General features: G+C 37.6%; 1 protein-coding gene across 2 annotated transcripts in view; it reads left to right on the top strand.

The window, feature by feature from the left end:
• LRBA (LPS responsive beige-like anchor protein) overlaps nt 1-12,144 on the top strand; it is a 721,911-nt gene that overhangs the window by 112,974 nt on the left and 596,793 nt on the right. For both annotated transcript variants that reach the window (XM_059066707.2, XM_059066706.2), the window contains exons 11-14: nt 4,402-4,510; nt 4,819-4,971; nt 8,912-9,080; nt 11,481-11,560. In XM_059066707.2, the coding sequence (XP_058922690.1) occupies nt 4,402-4,510; nt 4,819-4,971; nt 8,912-9,080; nt 11,481-11,560 (511 nt within the window). The remainder of the gene's footprint in view (nt 1-4,401; nt 4,511-4,818; nt 4,972-8,911; nt 9,081-11,480; nt 11,561-12,144) is intronic.

The following is a 12,144-nucleotide window of genomic DNA, read 5'->3' as shown; positions in this document are numbered from 1 at the left end:
TTTTCATTTTGGATGATCTGTCCATTGGTGAAAGTGTGGTGTTAAAGTCCCCTACTATGATTGTGTTACTGTCGATTTCCCCTTTTATGGCTGTTAGTGTTTGCCTTATGTATTGAGGTGCTCCTATGTTTGGTGCATAAATGTTTACAATTGTTATATATTCTTCATGGATTGATCCTGTGATCATTGTGTAGTATCCTTCTTTGTCTCTTGTAATAGTCTTTATTTTAAAGTGTATTTTGTCTGATATGAGAATTGCTACTCCAGCTTTCTTCTGATTTCCATTTGCATGGAATATCTTTTTCCATCCCCTCACTTTCGGTTTCTATGTGTCCCTAGGTCTGAAGTGGGTTTCTGGGAGACATCATATATATGGGTCTTGTTTTTGTATCCATTCAGCCAGTGTGTCTGTTGGTGGGAGCATTTAATCCATTTACATTTAAGGTAATTATTGATACGTATGTTCCTATTACCATTTACTTAATTGTTTCAGGTTTGTTCTTGTAGGTCTTTTCCTTTTCTTGTGTTTCTTGGCTAGAGAAGTTCCTTTAGCATTTGTTGTAAAGCTGGTTTGTTGGTGCCGAACTCTCTCAGCATTTGCTCCTCTGTAAAGGTTTGAATTTCTCCATCAAATCTGAATGAGATCCTTGCTGGGTAGTGTAATCTTGGTTGTAGGTTTTTCACCTTCATCACTTTAAGTATGTCCTGCCACTCCCTTCTAGCTTGTAGAATTTCTGCTGAAAGATCAGCTGTTTACCTTATGGGGATTCCCTCGTTGGTTATTTGTTGTTTTACCCTTGCTGTTTTTAATATGTTTTGTTTGTATTTAATTTTTGATAGTTTTATTAATATGTGTCTTGGCGTGTTTCCCCTTGGATTTATTCTGTATGGGACTCTCTGTGTTTCCTGGACTTGATTAACTATTTCCTTTCCCGTATTAGGGAAGTTTTCCCTATAATATCTTCAAATATATTCTCAGTCTCTTTCTTTTTTTCTTCTTCTTCTGGGACCCCTACAATTCGAATGTTGGTGCATTTAATGTTGTCCCAGAGGTCTCTGAGACTGTCCTCATTTCTTTTCATTCTGTTTTCTTTATTCTGTTCTGCAGTAGTTATTTCCACTATTTTATCTTCCAGGTCACTTATCCGTTCTTCTGCCTCAGTTATTCTGCTATTGATCCCATCTGGAGTATTTTTCATTTCACTTATTGTGTTGGTCATTGTTGCTTGCCTCCTCTTTATTTCTTCTAGGTCCTTGTTAAATGTTTCTTGCATTTTGTCTGTTCTATTTCCAAGATTTTAGATCATCTTTACTATCATTATTCTGAATTCTTTTTGAGGTAGACTGCCTATTTCCTCTTCATTTGTTAGGTCTGGTGGGTTTTTACCTTGCTCCTGCATCTGCTGTGTGTTTTTCTGTCTTTTCAGTTTGCTTATCTTACTGTGTTTGAGGTCTCCTTTTTGCAGGCTGCAGGTTCGTAGTTCCTGTTGTTTTTGGTGACTGTCCCCAGTGGCTAAGGTTGTTTCAGTGGGTTGAGTAGGTTTCCTGGTTAAGGGGACTAGTGCCTGTGTTCTGGTGGATGAGGCTGGATCTTGTCTTTCTGGTTGTGTGTTTTGCAGTGTCTGTAGCCTTATTATGATTTCAGGCAACCTCTCTGCTAATGGATGGGGCTGTAGTCTTGTCTTGCTAGTTGTTGGGCATAGGGTGTCCAGCACTGTAGCTTGCTGCTCGTTGAGTGAAGCTGGGTCTTGGTGTTGAGATGGAGATCTCTGGGAGATTTTTGCCGTTTGATACTGTGTGGAGTTGGGAGGTCTCTTGTCGACCAGTGTCCTGAAGTTGGTTCTCCCACCTTAGAGACACAGCCCTGACTCCTGGCTGGGGCACCAAGAGCCTTTAATCCACACGGCTCTGAATAAAAGGGAGAAAAAATAGAAAGGAAAGAAAGAAAGGAAGGGAGGAAGGAGGGGAGGAAGGGAGGAAAGGAGAAAGGAAGAAAGGAAGAAAGAAAGGAAGAAAGAAGATAAAATTAAGTAGGATAAAATAAAGTTATTAAAATAAAAAATAATTATTAAGAAGAAAAATTTTAAAAAGTAAAAACAACAACAAAAAAAACCAGGACGGTCAGAACCCTAGGACAAACGGTGAAAGCAAAGCTATACAGACCAAGTCTCACACAGCAGCACACACAGAAAAAGAGAAAAAGGGGAAAATAATAATATATCTTGCTCCCAAAGTCCACCTCCTCAACTTGGGATAATTCGCTGTCTATTCAGGTATTCCACAGATGCAGTGCATTTCAAGTTGATTGTGGAGCTTTAATCTGCTGCTTCTGAGGCTGCTGGGAGAGGCCTCGCCCTCTCCTCTTTGTTCGCACAGCTCCTGGGGTTCAGCTTTGGACTTGGCCTTGCCTCTGTGCGTATGTCGCTTGAGGGCGTCTGCTCTTCTCTTGGGACTGGGTTGAAGGAGCAGCTGATTCGGGGGCTCTGGCTCAGGCCAGGGGGTGGGAGGGGCATGGATGCGGGGTGAGCTTGTGGCGGCAGAGGCCGGTATGATGTTGCACTAGCCTGAGGAGTGCCGTGGTTCTCCCTGGGAAGTTGTCCCTGGATCATGGGACCCTGACAGTGGCGGGCTGCACAGGCCCCCGGGAATGGAGGTGTGGAGAGTGACCTGTGCTCGCACACAGGCTTCTTGGTGGCGGCAGTAGCAGCCCTAGCGTCTCATGCCTGTCTCTGGGGTCCGCGCTGATAGCCGCAGCCAGCCCATCTCTGGAGCTCCTTTAAGAGGCGTGCTTAATCCCCTTTCCTCGCCCTCCAGGAAGCAAAGAGGGAAGAAAAGGTTTCTTGCCTCTTCGGCAGCTCCAGACTTCTCCCGGACTCCCTCCCGGCTAGCCGTGGTGCACTTACCGCTTCAGGCTGTGTTCTCGCTGCCAACCCCAGTCCTCTCCCGGCTTCCAACCGAAGCCCGAGCCTCAGCTCCCAGCCCCCGCTTGTCCCGGCAGGTGAGCAGACAAGCCTCTCGGGCTGGTGAGTGCTGGTCGGCACCGATTCTCTGTGCGGGAATCTCTTCGCTTTGCCCTCCGCACCCCTGTGGCTCCGAAGCTTCCCTCCTTCCCCACCCGCAGTCGCCGCCCGCGAAAGGCCTTCCTAGTGTGTGGAGACCTTTCCTTCTTCACAGCTCCCTCCCACTGGTGCAGGTCCCGTCTGTATTCTTTTGTCTCTGTTTATTCTTTTTCTTTTGCCCTACCCAGGTACGTGGGGGAGTTTCTTGCCTTTTGGGAGGTCTGAGGTCTTCTGCTAGCATTCAGTGGGTGTTCTATAGGAGCAGTTCCACGTATAGATGTATTTCTGATGTATCTGTGGGGAGGAAGGTGATCTCCGCGTCTACTCTTCCGCCATCTTCTGTCCTCTCCTTCAACATTATTGGAATTATTCACAGTTAAAAGTACTTTTGTGGAGGAGGTTGGCTGTTCTCCCTTTCTTTGTGGGATTCTCTCAAGACTTTTTAGAAGGACGTAACAGCCAACTTTATTCCATTCCATTTTGAGTACCTACAAGTTGTGAGGTTGGGAGCATGGCTATAGTCTTACAACTTTATGATTTTTCTGTTGGGATAATGAACAAAATTCTTAAATTATTATTCAAGTACTTCAGTTTGTCTACAGCTTTACTTTCTTATTTTCCCCTTTATGAACCCTATGCTCCGTTCAAATTAGGCCCGTTTAGAGCCCTAACACATTTGGAGGCCATCTATCCTAATCTGTTTGCTCCACATCTTTTCCTAATAGTTGGCCTCTAACCCTCCAAAATTGAATACACTTGCTCATCTAAGTTACATCCATTCTTTAGGACTTTTATAATATACTTATGTTAGCCATTTTATTACTTGTTTTTGGACATTCCTAATTTTGCTCTATTTCATGCTTGTTTTTCATATTGTTTTTAAGTGATTCATTTATTAATATATTTTTGATAAAGGATATGAACTAAATATTTGAATAATAAATCCTGATCTTACATTAAAATTTAGTCCTAAAATAATGTTGGAGGCAGTTTTAGTAGAGTGTCAATTTCCTTGGAATCGGAACTTTTTATTAAGGTAGGTGAAAGACTGCATCTCTTTAACCCCCCTCCCCCCTTTTTAAAAAATAGAATTTGTTGGGCTTCCCTGGTGGCGCAGTGGTTGAGAGTCCGGCTGCCGATGCAGGGGACACTGGTTTGTGTCCTGGTCTGGGAGGATCCCACATTCCGCGGAGCGGCTGGGCCCGTGAGCCATGGCCGCTGAGCCTGTGCACCTGGAGCCTGTGCCTCGCAACGGGAGAGGCCACAGCAGTGAGAGGCCCGCATATCGGAAAAAAAAAAAAGAATATGTTTTTTCAAACCATTGTCTTTTTTCTTATTACAGTTCAACTTTGCTGGCTTTTATCATGGAGTTGTTGAAGAACTCAATTGCTATGCAAGAGCAGATGCTTGCCTGCAAGGGATTTTTGGTAATAGGGTATAGTCTTGAAAAGGTAAAGTATCAAATGCTTTACATTTTTGATTCTTAATTTGCAGGCCATGAAACTTAGTCTCCTAATTGGTTGAGAAATGCTGTCTGCAAGTGTGTCTCCTTGGTTATATAAAATTACCTAAATTAAAATAACCTTTTGTTGTTTTAACTTGTGCCAACTGTTTTATTAGAGGAATGTGGTATTGAGTCTCATGGCATCTTTAACTTTGAGCATAATTTGTGGACCTACTTTTTTCTGGTATTGACAGCCTTTAATTTACTTACCTTGCCTTGTGTTGGTAGTGACCTTTGAAATATCTTCCTCTGCAGTCTTCCAAATCCCATGTCGGCAGAGCAGTACTTGAACTTTGCCTTGCATTTTCAAAATATCTGAGTAATCTCCAGAATGGGATGCCCCTACTCAAGCAATTGTGTGATCACATTCTTCTTAACCCAGCTATATGGATTCATACCCCAGCCAAGGTAATACATATATTGGTTTTGTGCTAATATGTTCAGTAAGTTTTTGTACTTGAGAAGAGTGAGAATTATGAGGATTTGTTTTTATCCTTTTACATGCTAGTATGTAAGATTTCAGTGGAATGCATTTTTTGACTAAATAATACTTTTGCAAGTCAGTATTTCTTCCCTCCCTTCCTCCCTTCCTAAAGCAATATCAGTATTTCTTTTTTAAAAAAGCCATAGTCTTTATTTTCTGTTGTTAAATCAAATAAAATTTTATTTGAGAGAGACTTTGATTTATATTTACTAAACCAAAGTTGGATAGTTCCAGTGTAAATATAATGTTTCCTATCAACTGTAGCTCTGTTCTATTGCAAATAAACATACATATATATCTATGTATCCATATGTATGTATGCATACATATATACAAATACATACTGTGCTCTCTCTCTCTCCCTCTTTTATACACACATATACCAACCAAGAGTGATGAGCTCTTGAGTTTCATTCTTACAGGAACAGCTGAAATATCACCCTTTCTTGAATGCTTCCATGCTATACAGGTCACATTTAATCATTTTAATTTCACATTAATTCAAATTATTAAATACAGTTATATTTTACACAGTAATTTATTTAGTACTATAACAGCAAATCAATTACATTAAGTGAACATAAGTGAATTTGTGATAAAATATATAAATAAAACCTTTGATAAATCCTAATGGTCTATTAAGTTATCCTAAAAATTTGATTTCTTCTCTCCCCCTCTCTCTTTTGGTTCACTTACAAGTGTTTACCATTGTTCAGGTTGGAGTAACACATACTTACTATAGTTGTCAGAAAAAAATGTCTGCAGACTTTTTTGCTTTTCTGGAGTCATAGTATCTTACTTTCAGCCGCTCTTCAAATGTTAAGGAGAAAAACAGCTGCTGACTCTGATTGCCATTTGGAAATAATCAAAGGAGGCAGCTGGAGGTTGTAGCTTTTTATCTCTGGTTCAAATTTGACCTCTTTCTCTTCTGTGACCCTCAGTCTTATTTCTTTTCAAGGATTGTTTCAAGTTACTTTTTAAACCTTTACTAAACACTTCTTTGTCTTACTAAGCAGTGTATTTTGTAAGGCTTTGGGCCTCTTTTGAAGTGGTCAAAAAGCCTCTTCTTATGAGATACTTACTTATAGGGGAATATTTAAAAATTTTCATTGTATCGTTTCCTTAAGACCATCATAGTATTACACTCTATTTCTTACCTTTTCCTTGTTAGTAATTTTCTTTAATTTCCTCTTCAGAATTTGCAGTTGATTTGGTAATATTAAAGTTAACTTTTGTTTCAGCCTTCTGCTTTGTGTATCCATGAGGCGTTATATTTAACTTTATTATAAAGGTAGTTATAACAAAGGCAGATGCAAAGTTTGTTTTGACCTGAAGGTCATACAATTTGGGGGAGGAAGGAGGTTTTTAAGAAAAAGAATACAACATACTGCATGCAAAATTAGGTTTAGGGTCTTGGAAGGAACATGTCTAGATGAGTAGGCATGAACTTTAAGCTTCATTAGCTTCATGGTAAATTCACCTCTGGTTACCAAAGTTGAGGGTATGGATGTATGAATCAATCTTTGCTTTTGGAAAAGGGTGCTCACAGTCATTTATAATATCCATTTAAGTTTGATCTGCTCAGAGACAGGCTTTGAAATGACCTAACAAGAGAGATGAATTTTCTTGTAGATAGCAGTCTTTCATTTGCTGAGTGGCTACTTTATGCTGGGCACTGTGGATACAGTGGTGAGCAAGATAGATCTGATTCCTGCCCTCATAGAACTTAGGTTTAATGGGAAAGACAGATGTTAATGTATAATTTGTGTGGTTATTAGATTATATAAAGAGTGAAAGAGGAAAGGTTTATTCATAAGTAGAATATGAATAATCTTGAGGTCTCCAATATGTTGCTGTTAAATCCTGTTCATTTTTCTTTAACTATAGTACCATTCTCAGAGACTGACTTTCTCCACTTTTCCATATCTTAATTTATCACTTTTTGTCAGAATTCCTTTATGCTTTTAACATATCACTCTCATCAGATCATTTCTTGGCCTCCAAACTTGTAGTGGTGTCTCATTGTTTTCAGAATAAAGCATTAGGTCTTCACGCCAATTCTTTCTAGGCTTTCTATGTGAAAAACTCACTTGTCCTCAATGTCTAGGTGGGTACAAAAGGTTATCCTAGAGCAGTGGTTCTTCATCTTGGCTGTCTATAGAATTAGTTGGGAGAGGCTTTTTGTTTTTTGTTTTTTTTTCAAACAAAACCAAGCAAAACCAGAATCACACTCCCTCCACCCTAGATTCTAATTTAATTGGTCTGAGACAGGACCCAGACATCGGTATTTTTAAAATGTTTTTCAGGTATTTTAATGCACAGTCATGAATGAGGATGGTTGTTCTAGATTTGGCGAAACTTTTTGTATCATCTACCATTTTCCCTGTTTGAAATTTCCTCTTTTGTTCTGTCTACCTATTGTTCTACTCAACTTCAAAGGCTACCTTAATACCGCCTCTATTAGTGAAACTTTTCTTGACTATTTTAGCTTACCCTAAAATAATTTCTCTGGCTTCTGAATTAATAGTATTTAATAGCTGTATGGCACTTGTTTATTGCCACATGACCTTTCTGTTTCAGTAGGTGAGGTGTCTTTATTACCTTTTATTTTTTACACTTAAATTTGTGTATTTTTTATCTTCTCCATTAGATTTTCAGCTACTGAGGGACAGTGTCTATGCCACTGTATTTTCAATAATACGGTGCTGCACATATAGGTGGAGGTAAATATTTTCTGCATGACTGAAATAGCATGGTTAAGAATTTGAACCATGTCATAGAAAGTGCTATGTATCCTCAGTGACAAGTAAGCTGGGCCTATCTATTTGAACAGCAGTAGCTACATCAAAGTAATGTTATCTTTCACCAAGTCTGTGGATTATAGCATATTTATGGTTTTCTAAACTACAGTCATCTTCCAAGCCTCAATTTTAAGTGGTTCAGAATCTGCCACTCTTTACCATGTATGATTACTGATTGACTCCCTAATTCATTTAACCTTAATTGTTTATAGGGCATGTGGAAGATACACAACTAATTTTTATCTTTCAGGGTTAAAAATGAAAATGCCCTCAGTGTCTGGGAAGGTAACATAAATGTTCAGTTGTAAAGGATCAGGAGTAGTGTGGGTTTTGGCCAAATTTAATGCTGTACTTAGTATTGTTTAGTTTATAAAGTATTCTTGATTTCGATATGAAAGTAGACCCAAAGTGGTCCTTATTTTGTGCTGTTATGAGTACTAGAGTATAATTGTTTGTGAATTTTAGAGACTATAATTTTATAATTATAGTCTTTGTAGTAATGAGCTGTTATAACAGAATTCTATTTTCCTAATAAATATTTCTTAAGGTATGCTTTACATGTTTTTATATGATTTTCTTTCTTTTGACTTTTTCTTACTTTTGTTGTTACTTCTACTTCTTTTTTATTCTTTTGAGTTTTTCCAGCTGCTAATTTTCTCTAAAACAAAGACAATTTCTAGCTTTTGAAAACAACTCTACATAGCATAAGTAGTAGGTTTATTATAAAGAAGTTACATAAGTTCATGAATAATTACTGATTGCTAAATAGAAACCAAACAGTTTTTTCCATGGAATAATGCTGCAAAAATTTGATATATTTGGGGGTGTTTACTTTATAGTGCTACTGTAAAAGAAGCATTTGCCTGCTTTTATAAGGAGTATGTGTGCCTGTATGTGTCAGTGGATATGTGTTATCTGTTAACATGAATGTTATTATCAAGCTAAGCAGCTTGTTTTTTGGAACAAGTATGGTCCAAGTAGAGCAGCCTGAGGGTATTCCTGGAAACAGGGGTAAAATGCTGGTCAGCTTCTTTGATTTGAACTCTTCATTTTGATTCTCTAGGTTCAGTTGACACTCTATACTTATCTGTCCACGGAATTCATTGGTACAGTCAACATATATAATGCCATTCGGAGAGTTGGAACAGTGCTTCTCATCATGCATACACTGAAGTACTACTATTGGGCAGTGAATCCTCAGGATCGGAGTGGTATCACCCCAAAAGGATTAGGTATATCATCTCTGTATATTACATTATATATATATGGCAAATCAGGATTTTCTTTTTCTTTTCTTTTCTCTTTCTTTCTTTCTTTCTTTCTTTCTTTCTTTCTTTCTTTCTTTCTTTCTTTCTTTCTTTCTTTCTTTCCCTCTTTCCCTCTTTCCCTCTTTCCCTCTTTCCCTCTTTCCCTCTTTCCCTCTTTCCCTCTTTCCCTCTTTCCCTCTTTCCCTCTTTCCCTTTCTTTCTTTCTCTCTCTGTCTCTTTCTGTCTTTCCCAATACTATTACACTCTTCTGGAAGTTTTCCTAAATCTCATCATGGTAAAATTTTAAATCTCATTGATAATTTTAATAGTTTGTCCTAAGTCGTGGTTGCCAGAGGTTAATAACTCACTACTTTTATAGAAGGATGGTACTTTGCTAGTATGAGTTGTTTGAGGGCAAATATGTCTAGGATGATTTTTAGGCATTGAGAATGAGAAGAAATTGTATATTAGCCACTGGTATTGATGTGAGTCCAGTTATCCCAATAAGAATCATTGACATACGGTTGTTTGGGAGATGGTGATTTATTCCAGGGGTAGGGAGTATCTGCTTCTAATAAATAATATAATGAAACTACAGAATTTCAGTAATTATTTTCCTATATAATCAGGACTAAATTACTGGAAGGATAGTGTTCATTGATCATGTCAGTAGTTCTTGGAAGGGGTCAAAATAAAAAGTTTCACACATGGTGGCTCTTTTGGTTTTAAGTATTGCAAAACCTGCTTCACATTGGCTTATATCATAAAAGAGGGTTGACCAGCTCATATAAACTGGCAGTTTCAGTAGGACTTGGTGCAGGGGTTCAAAGTACAGCCTTTGGACCCAGTTTGTCTCCCTCAATTTCCCAGTTCTTCCGTGTTGGCTCTTTTCATATAATCTCTCTCTTTGTAGAGTGGCAGACAACCACTCTAGCTTCACATCCTCACAAATTTAAATCCAGCAAAAGAGCATTTGCCTGTATTGAGCATTTCCAGCAAAAGTTCCTTTTAGTCTTTGTTGCTCGTTGACTCATTTGTCCATCTGTGTGGCAGGTATTCTTCAGATTGCCCAGACACAGAGGCCCTTCTTACCTCCAGAACAAAAGGTGTGAGTGTGAAGATGGGTTCAGTCCCTTTATAAAAATTGACAGCTGTTGCTTGAAATCAGGAAATAGATGCTGGAGAGTCTAACAGCATACATTCTGATTTTACTAAAAGGCTTTGGTTGTTCAATGATTTACAAAGACGAGGTTTCATATTTGTATAATACTTTTTCTATCCCTTTCAAAATAAACTCGATTTATTCTCAGACAATATGCTAGCTATAATTTAGAAAGCTATGAGGACATACCAAAGTTACATGATGCGTTTAAGCTGGAGAGGTTGTGGCAGATCTAGAACTAGGCTATAATTTCCTTCTGATTATTTCATGGTGCTGTAGGTGTGTCATGTACTGTCCTAGGTGTTAGTATTATATTCTGGCCTTGATTTTATAACTGATTAGTGACCTTGGGAAAGTCTTATACTTCAAGTGAGAGAGCTGGACAAAGTTTGAGATTATATTGTAACTCTGTAACCTATTCTTTATCTAGGAATTGTCATGTGGAACAAATTTTAAACAATTTTCTTCCTATTTTAATTGATCTGTTCAAGGTCATGGTGGTCCTATGCTTTGGTGGTCCAGGAACTAGCTGTAAATAGTGATTAGTGGGGGGAAAATTGCAGAAAATATGAGGCAGACAAGTACTTAAATTAGGATCTTAGGACAATGGGTGTTTGGTTTCAAAAGCTTTCTACTTGGGAATTGTATGTTTGAGACATGAAAATTGACTTTAATGTGAGCCATGTGTGACCAAGCACTTTTTCAAGAAGAGGAGGAGATGTCAGAGGAGGTCAACACAATGTTTCCCTTCTTCATGAACGATACTGTGTTGAGGTGTACTTTGAGCTTTTTGTATTAGCTTATACAATGGTAACAATAGAAAAAAGTTTTTTCATACTAAATTCACATATAAAGTTTAGATTTTCATTTGCTTTTCTCTTTGTAAACTTATGTTACCGTAGTAAAATTCCAAGAGAGTCTTTTAAAAATAAATATAAATTTGTTACCTCATTTTTATGTTTAAAAATTCCTTTGACCTTACCCCAAAACAAACATTTTCATTGTAATTTCTACATAAGCCATTTTGTACATTTGGAGCATTGTATATACAATTGTATGTGAGATTGAATGCTCGTCCTTCTAGAGGCATTAAACTCTTCAGGAAACTGACCTTTATGTTTCTTATAAATAGGTGGAAAAACTATTGGGATTGAGAATTTTATACTTAACTTTGACGTTTTTGAAATACTCAGTGTGTGTGTATGTGTTTGTCTTTTTAAAAGATGGACCACGACCTAATCAAAAAGAAATGCTTTCTCTACGAGCGTTCTTGTTGATGTTCATAAAGCAATTGGTGATGAAGGTGAGTTCATATTTCTCACCCTATAGCATGTGTGTATTGAACTTAAAATTTCACGTAAAATACAATCTTGGTTTGTTTACTCTTTGCTCTATTAATAGGTTTACACAGTGGAAAAAACTTTGAAAGATATTTATTTCCTTGTTTGTTTTTTCTCCTTAGGCATATAATTGATAAACATTAATGCAGAATTGGAAATTGATAATCATAATATGTATTATATGAATTTCTGTTGGAGCTCAAGTGTATTCATTCTATGATTCAGCAAATATTTACTGAGTTTCTATTACTTCTACTGTTCTTAGAACTGGTGATGCAGTAGTCAACAGAGCTCCTCAAGGAGGTTTCAATTTTAGAGATTCCTTGTACCTGACATTCAGAATTTGAAAAATAATTTTCCTGTATAAATGTACCAGGTAGAAATGATTATATTTTGTCCCATTTTATTCTACTATCGGTAAAGTAAAATTTAATATTATTTTTAAGGACGGTGTTTTGGTTTTATAAAATGCCAATATATAAATATATTTGTTGCCAGTGTTTTATTCAGTATTTTCCTATATCATTTTATTTCTTATTCTTTACAA

Source organism: Kogia breviceps, chromosome 6 (assembly GCF_026419965.1).
Source record: "Kogia breviceps isolate mKogBre1 chromosome 6, mKogBre1 haplotype 1, whole genome shotgun sequence".
In the NCBI taxonomy this organism is placed as follows: Eukaryota; Metazoa; Chordata; class Mammalia; order Artiodactyla; family Physeteridae; genus Kogia; species Kogia breviceps.
Note: the sequence above shows the minus strand (reverse complement) of the source record. Positions and strands in the feature narration are given on the sequence as shown.